Raw genomic sequence first — 27,056 nt, 5'->3', positions numbered from 1 at the left:
TGTTCAACTGCACAGAACGAGAGGTGGCAATATGTGTGGATGCTTTTAATAGTTTTGCAAGTTTAAATTATCTAGCTATCAACCCCCACAAAACTAAGATCATGCAGTGCATGGCCAAGACTAGGAAATCAACGTACATATAGCTTGTGGGAGTGGTGTGTGGGAGTTGAGGTTTTGGAAAAAGTTAAACATTTTATTTATCTGGGTTTCCTGGTTTACTCTAAACGAATATTGTGAAAAGGACTGAATGGGCGAGTACATGTGCGGCAGCAATGTCAAATGTGTTTACTCTAAATTTGGGAAATTCTCGGTGAAACCATTAATCAAATATAATGAAGAAAAAAAATACATGCCCAGGCTCTTCTATGGAATTGAAACTAATGGTATGTGGATTTTGAAAAATATAAAACACCCAGAAGTTTTGACCTGGAAAAAGGTTCTTTGGCCACAAATATCTATTCCGGTTTCAGTTGTTTGCTACAAGTTAGGTGTGTGCTCTCTTGTTAGTAGAGCGCACTGGAGACTTATCATTTCATAGGAAAATACTGACCCTACCAAATGATTCCCTATTCTTTGATATGTCACTGTCTACGAATGAGCAGAATGTTCAATATCTGGAGGAATTTGTATTTGTATGCTCTTTAATTTTGGGTAAAATTGGCATGTCTGAGATAGATCTTGCTCACAACCCTATTGGAGTAAGAAACAAAATGTGTTTAGAGAGGATTGGACTCGCACGATTGAAGAATTTCATTCTTATCACTCTCTTTCGCATCTAACAGCAGAACATAAGTCATTAGGTGTAATTGCTCCCTATTTCTCCAGCATGGGGTCTGGCATGGATTCACATGCTCATGAATATTCCCCGTCGTCAGGCTGGGAATCCTCGGTAAAGAAAAATCAGTATCAGTTTCGTTTCTGATCTGTCTTTCGTAGTAGTAACCAATCACTGATCTCTGCGTCATACTGACCACAGCCAATGACTGCCATCTCCCTAAGCCCCGCCTCTGGCAGCCATCTTCAGATTTTTACCGCACGTTCAATTGTTGGGATCCTCGTGCTATTGCTCTCGAGCTTTAGTGCTTTTTTCGCGCTTTTTCATAGGAACATTTTCTCTTTTTCGGTCAAAAGAGCCTCAAGCTCCACCGTTTCTTTATCCGATCAACGGGGACCCGTGTCGGATTCTTCTACGGTCGGGCTCTACGGGTGCCAGGCAGGGCGCATCCTCCCCGGCGCCATCAACCACGAGCCAACGCTCTGGCTTGGGTAAGAGGAAGGCCGAGCACCCGGCAAAACTCCTGGAGAGACCCTGGTCGAGCTCAAAGGCCCCATCGGAGAGGGAGCGAGGCGGTGACCCTCCCCCCAAGGAGAAGGCGGTGAGCGCACCTAAGCTGGTGAAAGCCTTGATCCACCCGGCCAAGGCCTCTATTGAGACAGTCGCGGCGGTCCTGGCTCAGCCTGTGGAGGCTACACAGGTGGTGGTGACCTCGGGGCCCAGAGTCTCCCTGCCACCGCGGAGGGAGTCCTCTTTCATGCCCATCGACAGGACCCCCGTGAAACCTCCGACGGAGAAGAAAAAGGGGGGGGCAGGAGGTTGTCGTGCATTCGGCCTCAACCTCTGAAGAGGAGCTGATCGAAGTCTTAAGCCCCGGCGTTGGCGTGGAAGAAGACCAGCCCGTCGGGAGGGACCCCGACGTCGGAGACGACGATAACGTCGAGGGTGCTGACGGGGCTCCTGACCGCCCGTCGGAATCCCCTCACCTAGTGGCGCAAGACAACTCAGCGGCCATTTTGTTGGCTATACAGTCCTTATGCTCGGAGATAAGGACGAGATTGCCGTTATCACCAACGGAGGAACCCTCCCGACGGGGGACCCGGAGCCAGGCCCTTCTGGGAGCCCTCCTCCTAAGAGAAGAAGGATTCATCCTCCACCTCCTTTTCAACCATCGCGCCCTGCTCAGCCCTCCTCCCCGTCCACGACCCGTGGGGATGATACGGGGACGGACACGGCCGCGACGGGTACAGACGACGAGGTTTACGACGAGGATCTCCCGTCATCACCTCCTCCCTGGGCTTCCCCGCCCGACGAGATTAGATCGTTTCATGCCATGATCGCCAGGGCATCCGAGCTTTTCCAGCTCTGCCCGGAAGAGAAGAAGGAAGGTTTCCTTTATCAACGGCGCGAGACCAAGAGGAAGACGGTCCTCGCTGTACCTCTACTGGACAAGATCTGGGATGAGGGTCTCGCCCTCCTCGAGAACCCATCCACAACACCTGCGAGAAGGGACCGGTATGAGAAGAAGTACCGGGTCCCGGACGCGGCCCCCTTGTGCCTTCGGGCACAGCCGACCCCAAACTCGGTCGTCTCCGCGGCGGCCAGGAAGAAAGCAGGGGGGCCTCGGCCTCTACGTCAACCTCCCCGCCGGACGGCGAGGGAAAGAAATTGGACACAATGAGACGCATAGTCATCTCATCGGCAGCGACGACGATTAAGGCTGCCAACGCCTTGGCTATCATAGCCCGCTACGACAGGGAGTTGTGGTACAAAATCGCCCCCCTGCTGGACTTCCTACCAGACGACAAGAGGGCAGAGGCCCTAGAGATCTTGCAGGAAGGAGAAGTGGTGCCGGACCACGCCATTACGATAGCGACGGACATCGCTGACACTGGATTTCGCCAGTTGGGCAACGGCGTGTGCCTTAGACGGCGTGGATGACTCAAGGCAACGGACTTCCGGCAGGACGTGCAGACCAGAGTCTTGGACATGCCGTTCGATGGGAGCAACCTGTTTGGGAAAACAGTGGACGATTCCCTACAAGCCATCAAGACGGACACGGAGACGGCCCGGGCTCTTGGTGTTCTCCAGCAACGACGGCCGCCCTTTCGGAGCAGCGGAGGCAAGCAGGGTGCCTCCAAAGGTTCCGGCGGCGGATTTTCCACCTATCGTCAAGCGGCCCGTTCGTCATCACAGGAAGCCTACAGGGGACGAGGCAAGTCGGGCGGACCCCGCCGTCGTCGCCAGGGAGGACAAAGCGGCAAAGCCTCATCGAAGCAGGACTGAACCGGCCGTGGGGTCGGGCCCTCACCGAAGCACCCCGGTGGGAGGCCAGCTGGCGAGCTTCGTCAGGGTGTGGGAGTCCGTCTCCACCGACCGATGGGTGCTGGACGCCCTGGCCCAGGGTCACGCGCTCGAGTTTCTTAAGTGCCCGCGCGTCCCCCCCGTGGCCAGGAAGGAACATCACGTCCCTCAACTTCTCTTGGAGGTAAAGGCGATGCTCAAGAAAGGCGCCATCGAGCTTGTCCCAAAGAGGCTTCGGGGCTCCGGAGTTTACTCAAGAAACTTCCTCGTAAGAAGAAGACGGGTGGATGGCGTCCCATCCTGGACCTACGACGACTGAACAAATTCATCAAGGCACAGAAGTTCCGGATGGTCACCCTCCAGCCGTCCTGGGTCAGCTGGAGGAGGGCGATTTCCTGTCGTCGTTGGATTTGGAGGATGCTTACTTCCATATCCCCATCCTAAAGGGACACCGAAAGTTTCTCAGATTCGTGGTCCAAGGGCGTCACTACCAGTTCAGAGCCCTTCCCTTCGGTTTGAGGTCGGCACTCAGGGTGTTCACCAAGTGCCTCGCACCGGTGGCGGCGCGGCTGCGCCTGGAGGGGATCCACGTCTACCACTACCTGGACGACTGGCTCATCCGAGCAAAGACAAGGGAACTCGCCGCGGAGCACACGGCGAGGACCGTCCAACTACTCACGGACCTGGGTTTTTCCATAAACTACGCCAAGTCCCACCTGGTGCCCGCGCAAGACGCGCTGTTTCTGGGAGCGAAACTCGACACAGTGGCGCTTCTGGCCTCTCCGTCGGAGGAAAGGACGTGGGCCATCTTGGGCAAGGTGCAGCGGATGCTGGTTGCGGACGCGGCCAGGGTGAGGTCCATCAAATCCCTCCTCGGAATGATGTCTTCTTGCATTTATCTCATCCGCCTGTGCAGGCTTCGGATGCGCCTGTTACAGGAGTTCCTGGACGCTCGCTGGATTCAGACGGGCAGCTTCGAGGACAGGATCACACTCGACGAGAGCTTCCGACGAGCGATCCGGTGGTGGGGCACCCGCGCGCATCTGACGGCGGGCATGGACTTCCAGACCCCGGGGCACCAGAAGACAGTGACCACGGATGCCTCCCTGGAAGGGTGGGGAGCGCACACCGAAAATCTGCACGCGAGAGGCCTTTGGCTCTCAACGGAGAAGTCCCTCCATATCAACGTCCTGGAGCTCCGGGCAGTGTTTTGGGCCCTCAGGTCCTTTGTTCCATCCCTCAAGGGCAAGGTGGTGAGGATCTTCACCGACAACACCACCACCATGTTCTACATCAGGAAGCAGGGCGGTACGAGATCCCCAGCCCTGTCCAAGGAGGCGCAGGATCTGTGGCATTGGGCCGTCGCCCAAGGGATGTTTCTGGTGCCGTTTCATCTGGCAGGAATAAAAAACGCCATCGCCGACTCGCTCAGCAGAGAGCTGCGCTCGTGCCACGAGTGGGAGCTACGACAGGATCTAGTGGACCGCCTCTTCCGACGGTGGGGCACTCCCCAGATCGATCTGTTCGCGACGGCGACGAACTCCATGTGCTGGAGGTTCGCCAGCAGGTTTCCCCAGCCGAGGAGCATGGGCGATGCTTTCTCGTTCCCCTGGGAGGGCCTGTTTCTTTACGCGTTCCCTCCATTGCCGTTGCTGATCCGGCTCATCAACCAGCTCAAGAGGTCACGGTGCAGGATGATCCTCGTCGCACCTGCGTGGCCGAGGCAGATGTGGTTCCCGGACCTTCTGGGCTTGTCAGCGTCCCCGTCAATCAAGCTGCCAGTGGACACGGATCTTCTCTCCAGGGAAGGAGGCGCCATCCTCCATCATGACCTGAAGTCGCTGAACTTGCAGGCCTGGCTCCTGCAGTGTTAGAGTTTGGAGGCTACGACATACCGGCCGACTGCAGAGAGGTTCTTGCAAAGGCCAGGGCGTCCTCAACTCTTAAATGCTACGGACACAAATGGAAGAGGTTCTCTGTCTGGTGCCATGCACAGAAGATTAACCCTCTACGGATTACGGCTCCTCAAGTACTGCCGTACCTACTGATGCTGGCCAAGGCTGGACTGGCGCACGCTTCCATCAAGATTCATCTTGCTGCGATCTCCCGATACACCAGAACCACGGGACGGACGTCTTTGTGGTCTCATCATCTGATGAAAGAATTCATGAAGGGACTGTTCAGATCGTTCCCGCCAGTGAAGGCTCCGGCCCCGGCGTGGGAGCTCAACGTGGTGCTGACCAAGCTCATGGGACCTCCGTTCGAGCCTATGCACTCAGCTCCGTTGAAGTTCCTGTCGTGGAAAACAGCGTTTCTTGTGGCCATCACCTCCGCACGACGAGTGGGAGAGATCCAGGCCCTTTCCTGCAAGCCTCCGTACTTGACTTTTCACGACACGAGGGTAGTGCTGTAACGCTCACCTGATTCTCGCAGAGGCGCCGGTCTTGACTGGGCGACTACCGTATCTTCAAAGGTGATGTGCAGCACCCGGTTGGCTCTTTGGGCTGGACCTCTTTGCCCTGTATGCCTGACGTGCAGAGTAAGATGTCTGCAGATAGAAAATACGGGGTTAATGAACTGGGGTTATTGGGGTGTCCCTATCTCTTTCCTCTTCTCCTCTCCTGTAGACCCCCACAGGTTAACGCTCTCACCTTAGGTAAGTGAATGCCGAGCTCTCCATCTGCCTCGGGGCAGGGTGCTGTAACCAGTTTCTTCACTGGATAAGGGGAGCAGGCCTCTTGACTTCAGAGGACTGCTGTCCGTCGTTTACTGCACGAACGGTAAGTTTCGAGTAACTCAAATGTCTTTAAAGTCTTTAATAATGATGTCTCTTGTTTTGCAGGGTTCCGGCGATGGCGGATGATGGGCTGAAGTGAGTTGAAGATGGAGCCCGTGTGATGAATAGAAGCGCCTGGAAGCACGTGAGTAAGCGCTTGTTGCCAGCTTCACGATGCGCTCTAACTGTCTTTTTATTTTGCAGGTACAAGTTCGGAGCGGCTGCAGGGTGCCGGGATACCCACTGGGTTGGATGTGGAAAGGAGTAATGGCACGTGAGTATTAAAGTTCCCCAATGTCTTTAAACGCACCTTGTTTTGTCTTTCAGATGCCGGAATGCAGTGTGAAGACCTCCGGAGCGCACGAAGGGTAGGTAAGCCTTTGCCTTTCAGATGCCGGAATGCTAACCTGTTCTTTCTTGTCTTAATAGGTGTTGCTGAAGACTGGATTCAGGATGGTAAGCCTTTGCCTTTCAGATGCCGGAATGCTAACCTGTTCTTTCTTGTCTTTATAGGTGTTGCTGAAGACTGGATTCAGGATGGTAAGCCTTTTCCCTTAGGCCCAGGATCAGATGCAGAAGACACGATGAGCGTTCTGCTGCAGAGGATGCAGAATAACGCAAAGCAAGATTCATCCACCGGGTGTGGTTTAAATAGCCTCCTGTAGTGCTTAGGTGTCTCCTTCCACAGCCACGCCTAAGTAAGAAAAGAGTTCCTGGTAAGAAAAGAGTTCCTGCCTTCCAGAAGAGTTCCAGTGTTCTGATTCTAGGGAGTGGCTCCAGCCCCACCCAACAGGAAAAGTAGTTCCAAACAGAAGAGGATCAGAGGCTCAACTGGCAGGCAAGTAAGCAGCATGGTCTGCTGCAGGTAAGTCCACCCAAGCATTATGAGCCCGGCGCTTCCAGCGCTGGGACTGGGCATATTTATGAGCCTGGTGCCACTGGCGCCAGGACTGGGTCCAAAAGGTCCCAATTGGGACTGGTTGGCACTCGGAACCTGGGTTATGGATCTGCTTCCAAGGGAGTTGGGAAAACCCTGACCTTTTGGAAGCAGAGATCATGACAAGTGCTCAGGACGCACCCCTCCTTCATGCCCAAGGTGCCGTCGGACTTTCACCTCAACGAACCCTTGCTGTTGCCTATTTTCTTCCCGTCGCCTTCGTCGCCGGCTGAAAGGACTTTGCACTCGCTGGATGTGGCTAGACCGCTGAAGTTCTACGTGGACCGCACAAAGAGTTTTCGGAAGACGTCACAACTTTTTGTGAACTTTGGACCTGTCAATCAGGGGAAGGCTCTCTCAAAGGCTTCCATTTCCAGATGGCTCTCCGGCTGTATCATGTACTGTCATCGGTTGGCAAACCGACCGCTGCCCGGCCGTCCGAGAGCCCATTCCACCAGAGCGATCGCAGCTACCACGGCGTTCCTATCTGGTGTGCCCCTGCTGGACATCTGCAGGGCTGCTACGTGGAGGTCGACGCACACCTTCACGAAATTCTACTGCGTCGACCGGGATTCCAGGGAGGAGTCCAGGGTCGGCCAAGCAGTGCTACGCAACCTGTTCGCCTAAGGTGAGCCTGGTGGGAAGGTAAGAGATGCTTAATGTTGAGTTTTTGTATTGCTTAATGTTGAGCCTGTTGCCACCTCCCGTGGTTGTGCATGTGTGTACTGCTATGTATTCTTTATTCATGAGCATGTGAATCCATGCCAGACCCCATGCTGGAGAAGGAACAAGTTACTTACCTGTAACTGTTGTTCTCCAGCATGGGTCTGGCATGGAGTCACATGCGAACCCTCCCGCCTTCCCCTCTGCGGCTTTTCACTTGGTCATACTGCCATTTCACGTGCTACCCAATCTGAAGATGGCTGCCAGACGCGGGGCTTAGGGAGATGGCAGTCATTGGCTGTGGTCAGTATGACGCAGAGATCAGTGATTGGTTACTACTACGAAAGACAGATCAGAAACGAAACTGATACTGATTTTTCTTTACCGAGGATTCCCAGCCTGACGACGGGGAATATTCATGAGCATGTGAATCCATGCCAGACCCATGCTGGAGAACAACAGTTACAGGTAAGTAACTTGTTCCTTGCCGAGACATCCTATTAGACATTTTAGAATGTCATTTTTAAAATTCAAGTTTAATTTGTGTTCAACCAGAGAGGTGGTTTGCAAATATCATAAGCTGTTTTGTCGTTTTTGTGAATCAACTGATGCCAAGGAAACCTTAAATCACTTAGTGATGCAATATCCTGTCCTGGAAGGGGAAAGGCTGACTTTCTTTCATAAACAAATGAATGGGAGAAACCCCTTTGACTCTGATGGGAGTGAATCATGGACAACTTGTCTTGCTGGTTGAACTACCTCAATGGTAATAGCTATACTAGTTTTTTCAGATGGTTTGTAACTTAGACACTCTTGATTGTTAAATATATCCTACATGTTTGAATTTGGAAAATGAATTAGTCATTTTTGTACAGGAGCTTATGGTACCTATTGGTTTTTAATTTTGACTTATCTTTTATTGTGAAAATAGCACAACTTGTATGAATTGTATATGTGTTTTATTGTAATGTTTGTGATTCAAATGTTTGTAATTGTTTTCTTAAATGGTTAAAAGTTTTCTTGTTCAACTATAAGACCAATAAAATAAACAAAATAAGAGTGTAAGGGGTCAGAAATGAGAGACAGACCCAAAGTTGTAGTTTTCTCAATGTTTATCTCACCCCTCTGTTCCTAAAAATAAAAATGATAAACGCCCATCTATCCCTATCCTAATGAGAATGTTCCTACCTAGAAAACTAAAACTAAAGAAAGATGAGCTTGTGTCCAAATGTATCCGACTCTCACACTAACACATATAACCAAAGTGTACAAGGTAAACGTATCTGATTTCAGTTCAACAAAACTGCAAAAGCTCAAAATTATAATTCTCACAAAGTACTCCTTGTGACAAGCGTGTGGTTCCCTTCCCCTGATTCAATTCACGAAAAGCCTTGATAAAGTTCTGATTCAACAAAGTTCTATTCAATTAAACACAAAATGTCTTTTCCATCCAATAAATGCTTCCACTTGGTAAAGGTCTGTTTATCAAAACACTTGTTTAAAAACCAAAGCAATCGTTTCCTCTGCAATGTATCCTTCCCAGGATGTAAGGAAGATATAAGAATATCACAATTATTCTTCCAGTGGAATACTTTTGTCAGGACAGCACAGCAAATGTCTTTTGTGATGCAACAGTTTGTCAGGATGATAAAGTTAACAGTTTCTTTCCGCAACACTTTTTTTTACCAAATCCACATTTCTTCAAAGCAACTGTTTGTTTCATGATATATTTGCCTGCCAGGACTAAATACCACTGATCCCTTCCCTGGTTTACTCTCCTGCCAGGAAGAAAAACTCCTACAACAACAATTGGTCACTTCTGTTAGTGGCAATATTTGTTCCCAGATTCTCCACACCAGTATCCTATGTGAGGAGGGTTGAACAATGTTTGCCTGTCTTTATAGTCTCTTGACTGTTGGCAACATGGGTTACAGGTTTCCCCTAACTGGCATCTCGGATAAGGAGAGTTGTGCCTGTGTTGTCCTTGTGTCTCCTTGTTATAGTCTCTTGGCAATGTGGGTTACAGATTTCCCCAATTGTCTGTTAATAATAAATGTTCTGCTCTCAGCACCCGGTGTTACCTTTTCCTTTAGGCCAACTCACTGGCTTCTTTTGGCGTCTCCGCGTCACTCCTTGCTGCTGCTGCAGACCCTCTGCGGTCCGGCAATACCGTTGACAGCTCTCCTGAACCTGATGCCACCTTCCCGGCCCTTCTCTGGAGCCCCACCGGCTCTGTCTGTTCTCTGCGTCTTCCAGCACACCTATGCGATTCAGGTCAGGAGCATGTCTCCTGCACAGCTGTGCTTCTCTCCCGCTGCTGTCCACGACTCTGCTTCCCACTGAGCGTACTGTGCAAAACGGCACACCTTCTCTTCCCGCATTGGCTTCTGCTAGTACTCTCACTCCTACTTCACCTCTGACCACTATTCGGTCGTCGTGGCCTTCCCGACTTCATCAACCTCTCTCATGATTGCTTCTGACTCTGCTACTCCCTCTCTCAACTGTGGCTCAATCCCACATTTAAATGTCCCGCTTAGGTGCCTTGACTGGAAACAACTAGACCGCAGTCCTTTTAGTAGCACCTTTGATCCTCATTAACTTGCTGTCCCTTCCACATCCCAATACCACAGGCATTATGGATCTTGAAGTCCATAATGGATTTGAGTTTTCTATGGTTATTTAGTGCTAATTGATTTGTGAGCTGAAAATTATCAGAGCTAGGAGTGTTATGTGAATATTTGCTTTGACATTGGGGTTAAAAATTCTAGCTAAGACAGAATCGTGATGAGTAAATGAAAGTTACTCACCGTAGTGACTATTGTACTCCTCGTCCATAGTCCCCTTTCCTTCATCCTTGTGGGCGTCCCCCAACATGGGATGGTACCGGAACCTTTGGCAGCAACAAATTGAGCTTCCCCTTTGAATTTAGTATGGCGTGTGGGGGTGCAGCCTCAGGCGTGGGAATGCCTCGCAGTGGCTCGCTCTTCAGTGCATCACCTCAGTCCCCTTTGAACACATTGGATGCTTAGATACCTGGCTACTCTTAGTATCTATTAGCCCATAGCATACTAGCGGGGGAAGGCGGGTTGGACGTATGGAGGAAAGGGAACTATGGACTATGAGTACTCTAGTCACTATATTGAGTAAATTTAATTACTTATACGTCACGTCCTCTTTCCTCCATACTTGTGGGGGATTCCACCGAACAAGAACATAGGATGGAGCTGTTATAACCTGCCTCATGACTAGGAAGAAACAAAATAGTCAGGCAGTTCTGAAGAACCTAACTCTGCATCGCGCCTTGAGCTGGTGTCCAGTGAGTAGTGCTTACAGAAGGCCAACTGAGTGGCCCAAGTTGCCGCTTTTCTGATGACATCCCAAGAAGCATGTCTCTGAAATGCGACAGCCATGGCACAGGCTCTGAACACATGGGTATGAATCCCCTCAGGAACAGATTTGCCCATGGTCGTGTATGCCTCCAAAATGACCTGAACCATCCAACGGGCTATTGAAGGATTGGAAGCATGAGAGGGGAAACTTGAGGACTCTGTTGAGGTCTAAGGAATGCAGGTCCCTCTCTGCCTCTGACTACGGGTTCGGGAAGAACACCGGCAGGCAGATCTCTTGATTCAGATAAAATGGAGAGACCACCTTGGGCAAGATGACCTTGTTGTGAAACGTAGTGAAAGGCTCGCACGAGGACAGTGTCTGCAGCTCACTAACCATGCACGCAGAGGTGAGAGCCACCATAAAAACTGTTGTTGGTGTAACCAAGCGGATGTCCACGAGGCCAATGGCTCGAAAGACTTCTGCTGCAAACCTGCAAGAACTTCATTAAGATCCCAGACCGGGTGTGGCCTATGCGCTGGCGGAAAAAGCCTGGAGAGCCCCTTGAGGTGGGCCTTAACCACCGGGTTGGTCGCATAAAGAACATGCTCAGGGGAATTCTTGCAAGCCCCAATGGCCGCCAAATAAGTGCGGCACATATCCACCTGAACCCCAGACTGAGCCAGGTGTGTGGAAAAAGCCAGTATGCTATCCAGAGGACAGGTGACAGCGTCCAAACCCTTGTCACAAGCCCAGTGGCAGAACCTAGTCCATACTCTTGCACTGGGACCAAGTCGAGGGTCTCCTGGCCTTCGAATGTTATCCCAGTTGTCATCCCAAAATTGAACATGCAAAAGCCTCAACTGGTCAGGAACCTGGGTGTCTGGGTCCAGATGTTCCACCACCCCGCCCTGCTGCGTCAGGAATCCCCTGCTGGGGATCGGAAGGTGGACGGGACCCTGGCAGCACAACTGCAGCAGATCCGAAAACCAGGGTCTCGAAGGCCAGTGGGGGCAATCCGGATAAGGCTGCAACCCACCAAAGCCCGAAACCTGCGGAAGGTCCGTTGGAGCAGGGGGGTGGGCAGGAACGCATAATACCTGCGGCCGTGCCAACAGATCTGGAAGGCATCTCCCAGAGACCCCTGTCCTGCCTGAAAGTGCCCCACCGCCTTGCGGATGTACAGAAGCCTCTTGTGCGTAGGAAACACCTCTTGAAAGTTAGTGTTCCAACGCACACCAAGGAATGCCAGTTCCAGAGATGGGCACAATTGTGCCTTCCTATGGTTGGGGGCGAACCCCAGCTGATGAAGGATATCCACCAATCGCCACCCCCTCGGGTGAACCCGCCCTCACCAGTCAGTCGTCCAAATAAGGGTACAGATGATGGCCCTCCAAGCGGAGAAGGCCCACCACTGCGATCATCAACTTTGTGAAGACACAAGGAGCTCCTTGTACTGAAAGTGGTGCGACATAATTGTGAACCGCCGAAATTTCGATTAGGTTGGTAGATGGGAACATGCAGGTATGCATCCTTGCGGTCCATGGAACACATCCAGTCCCCTGCAAACAAACACTCTGCTATGTGCGTGGGAGTAATCATCTTGAAGCGTTCCCAAGTTAAAGACCGATTTCGAAATGGCAGGTCCAGGACAACCCTCAGGCCAGCCTGGTTCTTAGATACCGCAAAAATCCTGGAACAGTACCCAGAACCCCTTTCTCCAAGAGGAACTGGTTCCACCGCCTGCATCTGCAAGAGCGAAAGGACCTCACATAAAAGAGCTAGAGACCTGATCTGACAAAGAGGAGGAGAAGATTGTAGTCTCCAAAGGCTTCAATCTTCCTCTACCGATAGGATCCACGGGTTGCTGAAAAGGTGTTTCCAGGTGTCCTGGAACAGAGCCAAATAGCCCTCCACAGGCAAGCTGTGTTCCCCGACCTTGACATCTCTACATTTTGGCATCAGAGGCAGGAGCAGAGGAGGGGGAGCGGAAACCCCCACACAATGTCCTCTGCTGCTTCCTCAGCTTGTCGCTTGGTGACCTGTCAGGCCTCCATGTACCGTGGTCCCGGAAACCCTTGAAGCCAGAGAAGGCGCAAGGTTTGAACTCGCTCCTGCCCTGGGACTGAGGAAAGGATTTCTGACCTGGTTTTGTCGGGATGGCCAAGGACTTGGCGGATTGAGTGGAAGTTTTCATCTTTGTCAACTCATCATTGGTTGACAAATTAATAAGGTCCTTACTCTCAAGGAGGATTGGCTCCCCATACGCTTCTCCCAGACCTTTCGCGCCTCCTGCAGGACATCCTTCTGGAGAGGGATGTCAGACTGGATCGTGGTGCGCTTCCCCAAGAACTCTGCTAGCACTCCCGACTCCTGGGGAGCTTCCTTAGGCAGAGGGACGGAGGCCTTCGAGGGACATCGACCCGACGCCATCGACGCAGGACGCCCTCTGCCAAAAATGTTCTGAAGTAACACAGCTGTGGACATTACATGTCTAAGATGTGGAATACGTTGGAGGAACATCCAGTCGAAAGAACGTTGCCAGTTGCTAAGTAACTTGTTCTTTGAGTGGTTAGCCGGTAGGGTTCATAGAGGCTGAAATGAGGCGTGGTAGAGTGCATGCAGTTTCTTTGCCCATGTTCTGTGGGTCCCCAGGCTCCAAATCTGGAACTGGAGAGGTTTATTATTTAGCATTTGGGTAAGTCTCTTGCGTGCGTAGGTCTCTTGCATGCATAGAGCAGGAATAGATTGAGGTGTGTTGGAAGTTTTGATATGCATTGTACAGCCAGGAGTGAAAGTACCAGTGTTGTGCGTGTTATAAAGGAGAGGTTTGTGTATTTGTAGAGGTGTGGGGGGCAACTATGGTATTCTATGAAATGGTGTTTTGGTGGCCAGGGGGGTGCAGTTGACCTTTCCTGAAAGAATGGTTGAGGGACAAAGGTGGGTAGCACTCTAGTTCTTAGTCCCGGTTGTAGTTGGCTTCTAGATTCTGGCCAGGTTCTTTGTAAGGCATTGAAAATCCAGCTCTTTTGCTTTTCCTGCATCTAAGGTGCTCCTCAATTCTTCAGAGTTTCATTAGTAGGGTGTCGTAAAGTTTGGCCACAGGCTAGAAAAAGCTGATCCTCCATTTTAGCAAGTGCCATATCTAAACCAAAATCAGTGTGCAAGCACCATCTCAATATGAGAATCACTACTGCAAGCCATAATTTATGAAAACAATACAAATGCTTTCAATGATATTTTCATTCATAGAAATTAGGATTTTTTTCTCTTTGTGTATGAGGAATATGACCAAATAAAGTGCACATTTCAGATCCAGATTGAAGCCCTTCGGCCAATAAATTACAGTGAAGTGTACATTTTCTTTTCAATCTGCGTATTGAAACTTCCAGGTTCCCTTTTTTCGGGCCCAGTTTCACCCTGTCAATCAAAAAATGGATAAACAGGGGGGGGCGCTGTTGTGCACCAGCGAAGATGGCCGCCTGAGCTGAGAGCTCCGTAGCCTACGAGATCCTTACATAATTATCCAGCGGCGAGGTGAACGTATCGTTGTATCTGAGCACACTACGAGTCTTTGGACCAGAACGGGCACCAGCTGTGGAAATCCGACACGAAACTGTGCCTCCGTTCTCCTGTTGTGAAGCCGTGTTGCAGCGTACGACAAGAGGACCAGGAGCGCTCTGCGCGCCAAAATGTCTCAGCTCCTCTGACACTGAATCGGGCTGCAGACTGACTGAGCCGGACGTCCCGGCTACAGCGGAGATCACAGGAAACCGTGACGTCGATGGACCCAGTCTGCGGAGTGGCAGAGCAGCGGAGAGGAGGAGCGATGGGGTAAAACTCCTGGCGCGGCTCACTACCTGCCCCGACCGAGAGTGACGGCCCTTGAACGAGTGGCCCAGCCCCCCTCCTAGACAGAGTGAGCAGCATCAAGCAGGCCAAGGATGACGGGCGGCAATTACCAATCCTGACCCCCAAACCCAGCGGCTGGACTGAGTGGTAGCGGGCGATGGGAGACCTAGGATGCACACTGCGCCCTCACCCGCCCATTCCTCAGCATCCACCACGTGGCCCCGACATCCGACAGCGCAGAGGATCCATAATACGCTGCAGACACACACGGTTGACGTGCTCCAAAGCAGGCCAGGACGGGAGCCCTGCACATTGAAGGTACGTGCTCCTGCAGGCGCTGTGGGGGGAAAACCGGCGGCATTGGGGATTCAGCACTACCCGTGCAGCATAACACCCCAATACTGTGGCACACCCTGTACCTTTCCCCCTGGCCATACTCACGAGGTGCCTGGTTTCCCACGCTCCACCAGTACACCAGAAACGCTGCCACGCCCGAAGAGAACCCACTCTACATAGCTCATAGAATGTCCCAGAAGATGAGCGCATCTTCATATTATCAACAATCCGGCTGCCCTATCAGGAACCCCCAACCCAAATAGCATGCTACTACGAACTGTGGCAGAGACACCTGAAGGCACCGTTAATACAGAACGTGCGCACAAACTCTGTATACTCCTCTAAAAGCCACACTAACGCAGCAATCCTGATTTGAATATTACCTGCCCAAGAGAGCAACAAAACACCGAACAGCAGAAACCGCGTCAAGTAGCAAAGCGGCCCATAATAAAGGCAACCAGAAGCTGAAAGAAGAAAGGAAAGAATAAGCTGCCAAGCCGACTCCCTGGGGCCAACACACAACGATAATACTCTGGGGATCCTCTGACCCTGTCCCTGAACAGCCTAGCTTTGCAAACCATCCGGGGGACCCCACCAGTTAAACTCATCATATTTATCAATACAGCCTACAACTGAAGGGAAGACACGACCTGGGGCTATACATAATGACCAGCTCATCCAACCTGGGCATGCCGAGAGGCGCAAGGGGCAACAAGAAAAGCCGGATGGATGCATTTACCAGTGCACCAAACCTGAAATCCCCCCCAAGTCCCTGCCCACACCCCCTCGGGACCTACTCGACTACAAGCTGAGCCGAACATAGACCATACATGACAGCGATGGAGAAAGGCTTTGCATCCATTAACAACAAACTGGACGATATCGGCTGTAGCATTGCCTCCATTCAAGCAGACATTAAAAAAGTAAACGCCAGGGTCTTGGAGGCACAGGACAGGGTACCCTCGAGGACACATCAACAACACATGGCAAAGCAATTGATGAGATCCAAAAAAATCTTAAATTCATCCGAGATAAATGCGAGGACCTCGAAACCAGGTCGCGCTGTAACAATATTAGAGTGGTTGGTATGGCGGAGAGAACTATAAACGTACCCATGGAACAGTTTCTTGAAGAGGTCCTCCACACACTGTTGCTGAAACCCAATTCTTGAAGCAATTCCTGGTGGAGATGGCACATAGATCACTTGCCCCACCCCCTAAACCAGGAGCGCCCCCTGCACAATAATTGCCCGTTTACTCAACTACCGCAACCTAATTCTCTGCCTATCACGAAAAAAGGGTCCCCTATCCTACGACTCCAACTTCTCTAGTGGAGTACAAGCGGCTGAACGATCATTCGACCATGTGAAAAAAGCACTAAGAGAAAGGAAAATACTGTACGCCATGCTGTTCCCAACAAAACTACACCTGCAACATGCGGGCAGAGCCCCCTTCTTCAAAGCACCGGAAGAGGCCATAGCTCATATCGAACACCACATCTCGGCTGCCCTGAATAACGGTTGGGCTACGACAACTGAGATGAAGATACAAACACACAAACGAGATTGAATATCGCACTAAGAAAAGAAAGCTACTACACCTACTCCACCTAACCTAGAGGATATGGACCCCACGAGCGGCATGCTCTTAGACTTCTGGCAATGGCCACACAAAGTGTATTCCCTCAGTTAAACTTAACCTTCTGATTTAGACTAATCATACCCTGTCCCCGGCTTTCTCCCTAAAGAGGGGCACATGGCAGGGATGCCCCCTATACCTTCTGATTTTCGCCCCGACTATAGAGGGGATGGCTGCAAACCTGCGCCATAAACACTTACATCGGGTATCCATATCCGCGGGCCTCCTCAGCTCATTTCACTATATGCAGATGACACCCTGCTATACATGCTAGACCCAGAGACCAATCTAAACCCGGTAATGGAAGACATTATGGAATTTGCCAAATTCTCCGGCTATAAAATAAACCAAACCAGAAATTATCCCCCTGACACCGAAGGTTGCAAGAACAGCCGCCATGACGCAGTTTTGCTGGTCACCAAACACGGGCCGCTATCTGGGAATTGTCACTGCCACTGACAGAAATGCCCTTTATGAGTCAAACTATAGCCCTTAAATCTCGGCATTAGAAACCAAACTAGCACTGTGGAATAAACTCCCAATCTCAATATACGGACGTATTGCCCTCCTCAAGATGGTGGTGGTCCCCAAGTTACTTTACCCGGCCAAATGGGGATATTACTAAATAGGTAAAGCGCTGTTTATTAAACTACAGAAAATGGCATTCAAATTCGTGTGGGGTGGAGGGTCAGTTGGACAGAGCTGGGCTAAACTAAGTGAAAAATTTGAGACGGGGGGGACTCGCTGCCCCTGACTTTACCCTATATTATCTTTCAGCACAAGCCCATTATGCCAAACACTGTTTTCATGCCGATGTATCGTATGCCCACATCCAAGCCGAGAAACATTCCGTAGCCCCCTTTGATATACGGTCCATGATATTTTCCAAAAACAGAGATGTAAATGGGGTGGACCCGGTTTCATGCACAACACGATCACGATCATGGGCAGCACTCTTTCGCAGGACAGGCTGCACACACCCCTATTGAGCTCTTACCCCGGAATGGCACCACCCGCACATCGCTCCCTCACTAGACACAATAATGCAAAAGAAATGGGACCCGGGACAGGAACTGACATTGGGGGACTTGTTTCCTAATGGGGACTACATAACGCTCGAGGACGCTCAATACAGATTTGGCCAGGGGCTCATAATATCCCTACAATATCACAGACTGAAAGCAGCCCTCAAACATGAACGTGTGTGGAGGTTGCTCTGTGGGGAATGATGGCCATATAGATCAGCCATACTAAATTAAGACGGATTCACGGGTAGCATCTCCAAGATATACAGCACAGTACAGGACCATACTCCCTCTCAGAAGGTGGCCAAAGATAGATGGGAGAGAGATCTGGGAGTTACAATCGACGACACAGAATGGGCCAGATACTGCCAATACACTAAGACTATATCGATGAACGACAACTTTATACTGGTCCATTACAAAATCCTAAATCATCTGCATATCACCCCTGCAAAGATCGCCAAATTCGACCGCTCTAATAAACCTGTATGCCACAAATGCAGTCTACGGAAGCAAAATCCTTCCATGTGTATTGGGAATGCCTCCCAACAAGGCAGTTTTGGAGTGAAGTGGCCTCCAAACTAAGCACCATTCTTGATATCCAAATACCAGTCGCCCCCCTGAAGTACCTATTGGGAGACATAGGAAAAGTCCACATTAAGACTAGAAGGCTATTCGTGGTTGCAACTGCAGTGGCAATATTCTCAAGAACTGGAAGTCGAAGGTGGCTCCAACAATACACGCATGGTTTCGAGACTCGATTGAAATCCAAGAAAGTGAAGAGACATATACAAGAGGCATAACCCTGACATGTCGTCCTAAAGACATATGGGCCCCCCCTTAGATGGTACCTGGATGAGACCAGCCAAGAAGATGAAAGTCCGGCATAATTGGAGGTCCCTTGACAAGCTCACAAGTCTTATATTGTCCTCATTTTTCATATCTGCAGTAGATTTAAATGTCAATTCTTGTAATAATCTAAAACTGTGGTTTATACAATTTATCTTTCATCAAGCTAAAATAAAGTTTAAATGAATAAACAGAGGTACCTGAATGATGCGATCCCCAGAAATGCACAGTTGTGGAGTACTTATTCTTTGTTGTTCATTCCCATTTGAAGTTAAAATATAGATACTTTCAGGGTCTAGATAGCACTCCTAACATGTAGTTTAGGGTAATGGCTGCAAATAACTAGAATAGTGTAAGTACATAAGCAGTTCAAAATTATTTTCACATATTTTTTATCCTACATCTTCAATACAAAATGAACAGGTGTGATTGGTTGCATTATGACAGGTTTGCAGTGCACCTGTAGCAGATCAATGGATTACGATTATTGATTTCATTATCTTATTGTAATAAGTACAAGTGCTTTTGTAACTTTTTCTAAGCCGAACAAGTTGGTTATTATACTGAGTAATGGATCAAATGGGTTTATCAAAATTAATACACTCACTTTCAAAAATATAACCTTGGCATTTGTGCCACCTTGTAAAATAAAACATACAATGGTCATGATAAATCTTTGGTGGAACTCAGTCGATCGATGCTAGGATTGATGAGCTTTTTAGGTTGATACATGGGTATCTTTAACTGCTTGATAAGACATTTTGTATACATTTTCTGGTCTTATGTTTGTAATAATAATTTCATACAATGCTATTTAACTTTATTTTGTCTCTCTTCTACTTTAGACATGGTTATTTTTATCTTGGTGGTCTTTTTTTTTTATAGATGGGAGCAAACTTTTACAAGAAGACTGGCTTGGGTCCATTGCCCCAAGCACTGTTCAATGGCGTGCCCTTTAACAATGAAGATATGGATAGCGAAGAGCTGGAGACTGTTATCCTCCAGAGAATCATGGATGCCACAGGCTTCTTCCAGAGGGCAGTTTTCATGGTAGGCTTGGCGTTCTTAAGTTTGTAACCTGGAACCCAGGACTTATTGGCCTGATTGCTTCCTGCATGCATGCTTATTTATTTCGATGACTCCCCTCTACATCGTCGTCTCAAGTACCTATCGAATATCGTACCCTACGTTGATAGGGTACTACCAAATAATTTGAAACCTCTTAATGATTCATTGCACTGCTGAGTGTTGTCAGAATTATCTTTTTTGCTGTATTTATCTAACCAACAACTCCTCCCTGATGTATCTTCTCCCAGTGGTTTAGGGTGCCGACTGGGGATCGAAATGAATTATACTGTAAACGGCAATGTGGCTGATGTAGTAAGCATTGTAGTTTTAGTAGCACTTTACAAGTCCCTCTGCCCGCCCACCCCATATCCCTTGCTTTTGGTGGCACTTCAAGTTAAGTGGAACCTAATTGGTGGGCATCTGACCTGGAGATGACCCTTGCATCCCCAAGTGAAGTGCGGTAACTAAAAGGACCCAAATCTGTTTGCCTGGCTTGCCCTCAGCCCTTCGCCGTATGATGGCAACATGCTTCTCAAGCCTAGCGAATAGTTAATCAAAGGCTGGTGTCGTTAATTTCTCTTTTGTGTACCATTTTGATTTCTACTGTAATAATCACTGACCAAAAGGATCACTTGACAAGACCACCAACTGCCTCCTTAAAAAACGACATACAACCCCTTTAGTAATGCCTGTAAAATTCTCCAAAAGCACCCCCAAAAACCCTCCTTCTTGCACCATCAAACACATTTTACTGAACGCCTGTGGCTATGCTGCCAACTTAAACATAGTCATGTGTACTTTAGCTATTAAAACTACCCTACAATATTTCAGGGTGACATTTGCACATATCGCTCCTTTATTTATCAAACTGGCCCCTTAGCCAAGACTTTGCTGCATTATTTTGGTCCCAATTTATCTCTGATACATGGTGGACACATCTTTCCGAGACGCTTAATCGTTTCACCAGTCGGTGGATCTTTGTCATTTTTCTGGGGGGGTCAAAGCAGCTGCACCTTCATACACTGGCATTGGCCACAAGCTCACTCCAAAGAGGAGAATGTGCCATCACATAGGCATTGAGGCGCCCGTCATTCTCTTTAGTATGGGTGGTTGAAGGGTTGAATGCCTTATTGGTGGATCAGTGATAGACTGCAAACCAAGTGTTCACCAGATCAACTGTGTAAACAACTAATCAACTGGACACACCCTAATTAGGCAGGGTGCCAGGTTTCTGTTGGCATCCCTGTTATTTTAAATGTGTTAAACAGAACATTCAACACCTTAGCTATTTGTTTATATACTGTTTTGAAGTATTTCATGCTTTTCATTAGATGAATTTTTATATACTGCAATTATTTTAGTCTGTCTTTTAAAATAAACATTAGTAGAAGCTCACAGCAGCACTCGATACTTTTAAATCCGTTGTAATTTCACTCCTCAGACATAGTCCCATGTCAGTGTAGTGTAACAAATCCAATGTTGACATTAGACTTTGAACTATGGTAGTTGTAGTTTCGCTCTTTGAATTATACATGCACACTTGTAGGTCCTACAATGCAAAGAAAAAGAATACTTCATGGGCTTCACCTGCCAGACATGGGGAAAGTTGAAGCTATGTAATGCTTTTACGACATGGTACTCGCATGTGGACACAGAAGGGTGGGCATAAGTTTGCTGCACAGATTATCTCCCTGTGGAGATGACCCTCAAACAAGTTGTCAAAATTCAACATCTATGATGCCGTTCACAGAAACAATCTGTGCATTTGATGAGTAACCACGCCCCCCCCCAGCACCAGTTTTCCATCAAGAAATACAGTATTGTGTAAAGCCATTACTGTACTCTCGACATGACAAAAGGAAAGGAAATGCAATAAATAACTCGGCGCTAGCTCATTGTGACAATGGATCTTGTATCACAGCAACAGTGCGTTCTGTGTAAGCCGATATTACAAATGCCCATTATAACTATTGTTACTCTACAATAAAGCCGAAAACAAGAGCAGGGGGCCAAACAAATCTACAGTAGGGTTACTGTACAGTACATGCTTGATCCAAAGTCATGCTGTTAGTTGGGCTGGCACAGGGCAGTCAGGGTCAAGCAATTGGCACCATGTATCTTGGGGCAGCATGCACAGTTCACAACCAATACCCCTTCCACACAGCACCAACTTCTTCAAAAATCGCTTTTGAGCTAAACATGCATCCCCTTGCTGCCATACTTTGCCCAGCCCGATCACACCTGGCAGAATGCTGAGTGAAGAGAACTACAGTTTTTGGTCCCTTGGTCCTTCACCTTCCTTTACTCTACAATAAAGCCGAAAACAAGAGCAGGGGGCCAAACAAATCTACAGTAGGGTTACTGTACAGTACATGCTTGATCCAAAGTCATGCTGTTAGTTGGGCTGGCACAGGGCAGTCAGGGTCAAGCAATTGGCACCATGTATCTTGGGGCAGCATGCACAGTTCACAACCAATACCCCTTCCACACAGCACCAACTTCTTCAAAAATCGCTTTTGAGCTAAACATGCATCCCCTTGCTGCCATACTTTGCCCAGCCCGATCACACCTGGCAGAATGCTGAGTGAAGAGAACTACAGTTTTTGGTCCCTTGGTCCTTCACCTCCTGCTTCTCTAATCGCATCTGAATAACGAACCAACACTGTGGTCTCCTTTTAACCCCTCCTCGGATTGGTTCTTTGTCACTGGCCAATCTCGCCCTGTCTTCACCACCCGGGACATGTTGAAGACAGCCAAGTTTCCAGTTAACAGGTTAAGCCCTGCCTGCTTCCTCCACACAGTCCATCTGCGGAATAACAATGGCAGCTGTGTTGAATCCTGCGAAGTCCTCACAAAAACCCTACCTAAAGTCTCCTCCCAGGTAGCCGGGGAAAGGCAGAACCTTTCCCGACCCTGGGGGTGGTATTAGCCGATGGATCACCTGGGAGGATAAGGTCCCTAGGCGTACAGGAGTACTCTGTTGGGTGAGACAGTATTTTTCTTCCTCAAGAGGAGGAGGCAATAATACTGGAGTTTATAATAGCTTGTTGCCAGAATAAGCTTTGCTTCCCCAAAGCGAATTATTCTGATGGTGATAAAAACTGTTCTGATCAGTCCTGTATTGGAAATAGACATTCTTTTTCCAAGATTAAGCATAATTGTAAAGGGTAAAAGCTCTCGTGTTCACCAAGGGAATATGAAAGAGGAATCTGTGCATGTTAACTTGTTAGATTCTGGAAGTCATAAATTCCCTAAGGAGCAGAACAATGCAATAAAACCTTTTTTTTTTTTTTAAAAAAAAAAACACTTTTATTGATTTTCAGTTACATTACAGACTTTGTGCGTAACTTTCAATGATACAGCATGTTATGTCTGTTCAAACCTCCCTAAAATCCTCCCCCCAGCCTATTCCACTTGCAATGTCTACCAACTGTGTCTGAAACTGCATGAACTTTCACATCTCGCTATACTACAGATTGAGATGGTGCCTGCTCCTGAGTCAAGGTATCATCCTGTGCGGGGAATGCTAGTACTTGTAACATGTGTCTCTAGGCCACCAAATCAACATATTGCCCCGCTAGGCCGCTACGAGAACCTTCCTGCCACACTGCGGTTTATGCCAATAACCATTTCTGGAGGTCCCTTAACCACCCCTCAACCGTTGGGCCATTTCTTGCCTTCCACCCCATTGCTATTCTATGCTTTGCCAACATGTATGCCAGATCTTTCAATTTACTCACGTCTTTCATATGTTTTGGTCTCGGAAAAATTCCTAGCAAGTACGCCTTGGGGGTCACCGGATCTGGCAGCAGGCCTACCTTGGCTAAAGCATGGGCAACTCCCTCCCAATATCGGCGTATTTCCACACAGGCCAAATACATATGCATCAGGTCTGCGTTGGTCCGGCCACATTTTGGGCAGGCCTGCTCTCTTGCATTACTAAATTTAGCAATTTTCTGCGGGGTTAAATGAGCTCTGTGAGCAACATATAATTGGATCAGCTTTAGCTTCACATTCCTGGACATTTTCTTGTGATATCCCATGGTCCTGCTCCAAGCTGCATCCAAAGGCTGCTATTGCAAATCTGCCTTCCAACACTGCCTAATTTGTATAATATTATCTGGCCTCGAAGTCAGTACCTCATATAATTGTGATACGGCATGTCCTCCTTCAGAATTGTCATAGAATGTTTCTATCGTTGCATCTTCTACCAATGTTCTCTCCGGTCCTGGACACTTGCCTTTTATTCTATGGACAAGTGAGGCATAGGTTATGTGCTGCCCCTCTCGTACTCCTGACTCCGAGGTGACCTCATTAAAAGTTATCGTACGTCCCTCAGGCAATATATCGCCTAGTGTCGCTACCCCCCCTAGGTTCACAGTACTTCCTAACATTCAGCCTAAATTTCCTGTCTTGACACTTTAGTGTCACCAATCGGATCTGAGGTGAGTAGGGGATTTTTTTGCCCAAAAAGCAGCATGCCCTTTGCCACATCGTCATGCCTAGCCTCAGCAACAGAGGGGGCTTGGGGTCCCATGGTATAGTGGTCCACACCATCTCTTTCAAAAAGAATGGTGTGCTTGCCGGCTGTAATAACTCAGATTAGCCAGTACGTTTCCAAACTGCAGTTGGCACGGCACAAAATACCCCTCAAAATCCAGCACTTTTCTCCCTCCCTGTCCGTATGGTCTCTGTAATTTCACTAGCGACATTCTACATCTCGAGTGATGCCAAAGGAAGCTCCGGCAGGTGGCACTCAGTGTCCTAAAGAAGGCTCTGGGTATATTATATGGGAGGTTCGTGAAGTAATGCAGCAGCCTCAGGAGCACCACCATTTTCAGCAGCGCAGCCCTACCCATTAGTGAAAGCGGCTGCCTGGCCCAGAATTTCATGGAGTTCTCTATTTGGTTTACCGCCCTTGCCGTGTTCTGCACATGTTCTACTTTAGTGTCATGGAAGATGTCTACCCCCAGATATCTAAATGTGTCAATTTCCTGTTTAATCAGTAACTCTAGTACTGCACTCCGGGGTCTACCCCTATACCCTGTGAGGGGAAATGAACAGGACTTCTGTGCATTTATTGTAGTCCCAGACAGGTTTGCATAGCGCTCAAACACTTCTAATATGTATACTAGGTTAGTCTCAAGTTGTTGTAAGTAAAGAAGCATATCGTCTGGGAGAAACTGCCCCTAGCGATGATGGGGAGGGGAGCGATGCTTAAGATGGTGGTTCTGCCTAGGCTCCTACATTATTTTAGCAATATCCCACATATGATCCCCAAGAAGTTTTTTGTTCAGTTAAATGGTATATGTAGAGACTTCCTGTGGGGGGGTACCCGGAACAGGGTAGCGCTCTGGAAGTTGCAGAACTTTCATGACAAAGGGGGGGGTCAAGCTACCTAATTTTGAGGCCTATCATATAGTGAGTCAATTGCAGTTTTTGGCCAAATGGCTCTCCGATGAAGAGACCCCTGAACTTAGATTGTTTGGACAGTAATGTGCCACGTTTTACCTGAAAGAAATTATCTGGTTGCCTGAGTCAGAAATACAGAAGTGCCCGAGGATGAGGAGGCTTGTTTGGAAAATGTGGCGACGAGCATGTATAATGATGGGTGACCCGCTCCCGTGTACCCCACAGGTACCTCTGGTTGCTTTGGCGGGAGGAGATGAGCAACTGAGGGTGATTATCAGAACTTATTGGGAGTCGGTGGGGCTGGTGACCCTGGGAGATATATGGCAGGAGGGGACCATCAATGAGTTTGAAGGACTTGGAGAGGAGACGGGACTACATAGGGGCCAGTATGTTACGTACCACAGGCTGGTGCGGAAGATTCGGAAAACGTGGCCCGAAACGGTGTTGGAGGGGGAACCAGACACCATTATGGGGATGATATATGACGCAACTGAAGGGGGGCATGAGATCTCTAGATTGTATGAGATGGTAATGACTAAGGTTGGAAAGGAATTGACAGATTTGAGATTGCATTGGGAAACAGAGGTGGGAGCCCACATGGATGGGATGTGGGAACGGGCCCTGGGATATCATAAAGTATCTAGGAATGCCAGATTGCAGCAAATACAGTTGTATGTAACGCATAGAGCATATATGACCCCGCTGAGAATATCTAAATTCAGGAATGCTGGGAGACAGGCGTGCCCTAAGTGTTGTGAGGAAAATGTTGACATGAAGTACATGTTTTGGGCATGCCAGTGATCGAGTGTTTTTGGAGGGAAGTCGCACAAAAGCTAGCAGAGAAAGGGGTCACGCTTGCTGTAGACACGGCTTGGGCCTGCCTGTTGGGAGGGTTTCCCAGGCCGCGAAAACTGATGCATGTAGGGAAGCTGAAGAACTTGGCGTACGTGCTTGCAAAGCGGAGGATAGCCATGGGATGGAAAAAGTGTCATAAGCCACGGGTGGAGGTGTGTTGGAAAGAATTACAGAAATGGGAGGAGGCTGAAACGATGGTGTGGCAGGAGGCAAGTAGCATGTCCTGGGAGGAAGAAATGGGTACCCTGATGGCATGGAAAGCATTGATATCTGGTCTATTTGGAACAAGGTAAGATCCAGAAGAATCTGAAGAAAATGGCATCCTGCCGAGTGTAGCAGACACTGAATGTGAAGGACAAACAGGCTCGTGAAGGGGGGTGGGAACAGGGGGGCAGTGAACGACAACTAATTGATGTTCATGTAATAATTGTGGATTGCACTGCGTGTTTTGTTTATATTATTGGTTGTTTCAAAAATAAAAAAAAATATTTAAAAAAAAAAAAGTAAAGAAGCATATCGTTCGCATATAGGGAGACACAATGTATGCTACCCCGAATGCTGATGCCTGCCTCGTGGTATTCCTTCCGTAAATATAATGCCAATGGCTTTAAGGCTAGTATAAATAACATAGGGGACCAAGGAGCCAGCCTTGTCTCGTCGCTTTGCTTCACTTCCATTGTTCCGATATAATGGCGCCTGTTTTGACTCTCGCCACTGGGTCACTGTACTGTACTGTAACTTAACCAATCTAATATACGTGGGGCTCATGCCGTACCCTCTTAACACTGCTAATAGCCATGGCCATCTGACCGAGTCAAACGCCTTGACTGAATGCTGGGTGCTGTCTTGGTTGTAGTCTATGACATGGTGCAATCGTCTCAGATTACAAGTGATATTCCTACTTGGGACATAACCCGACTGGTCTGGGTGTATGAGTTTGTGAATGTACAGGTTTCAACCTATTAGCCATTAGAGCAGTCAGTATTTTCCTTGATTGAGTAGTGAAAGGGGTCTATAAGACTGGTATCCAGTTTGTTAGGCTTCAGTAATGGGACTATGATTGACTCTCTCAATGTCAGCTGCAAAATGCCTTTATCTAATGATTTGTTTAGCATAGCCAACAATGAGGGGGCAATCTCTGCCACAAATTCTTTATAGAACTCTCTTGGTAATCCGTCCATCCCTGGAGCTTTACCTGACGGCAACCCTCTTAGTGTGTTGCAACTCCTCTTTTGTTATG

At 48.7% G+C, this 27,056-nt stretch overlaps 1 protein-coding gene across 2 annotated transcripts in view; it reads left to right on the top strand.

Moving 5' to 3' along the window:
• The window catches only part of UGGT2 (UDP-glucose glycoprotein glucosyltransferase 2), a 1,923,861-nt gene that overhangs the window by 695,257 nt on the left and 1,201,548 nt on the right, over positions 1-27,056 (top strand). For both annotated transcript variants that reach the window (XM_069639785.1, XM_069639786.1), the window contains one exon: positions 19,367-19,531. In XM_069639785.1, the coding sequence (XP_069495886.1) occupies positions 19,367-19,531 (165 nt within the window). The remainder of the gene's footprint in view (positions 1-19,366; positions 19,532-27,056) is intronic.

This window comes from Ambystoma mexicanum, chromosome 7q (genome assembly GCF_040938575.1).
Source record: "Ambystoma mexicanum isolate Mex_15411 chromosome 7q, UKY_AmexF1_1, whole genome shotgun sequence".
Taxonomy (NCBI): domain Eukaryota; kingdom Metazoa; phylum Chordata; class Amphibia; order Caudata; family Ambystomatidae; genus Ambystoma; species Ambystoma mexicanum.
This window is presented reverse-complemented; position numbering and strand designations above follow the sequence as displayed.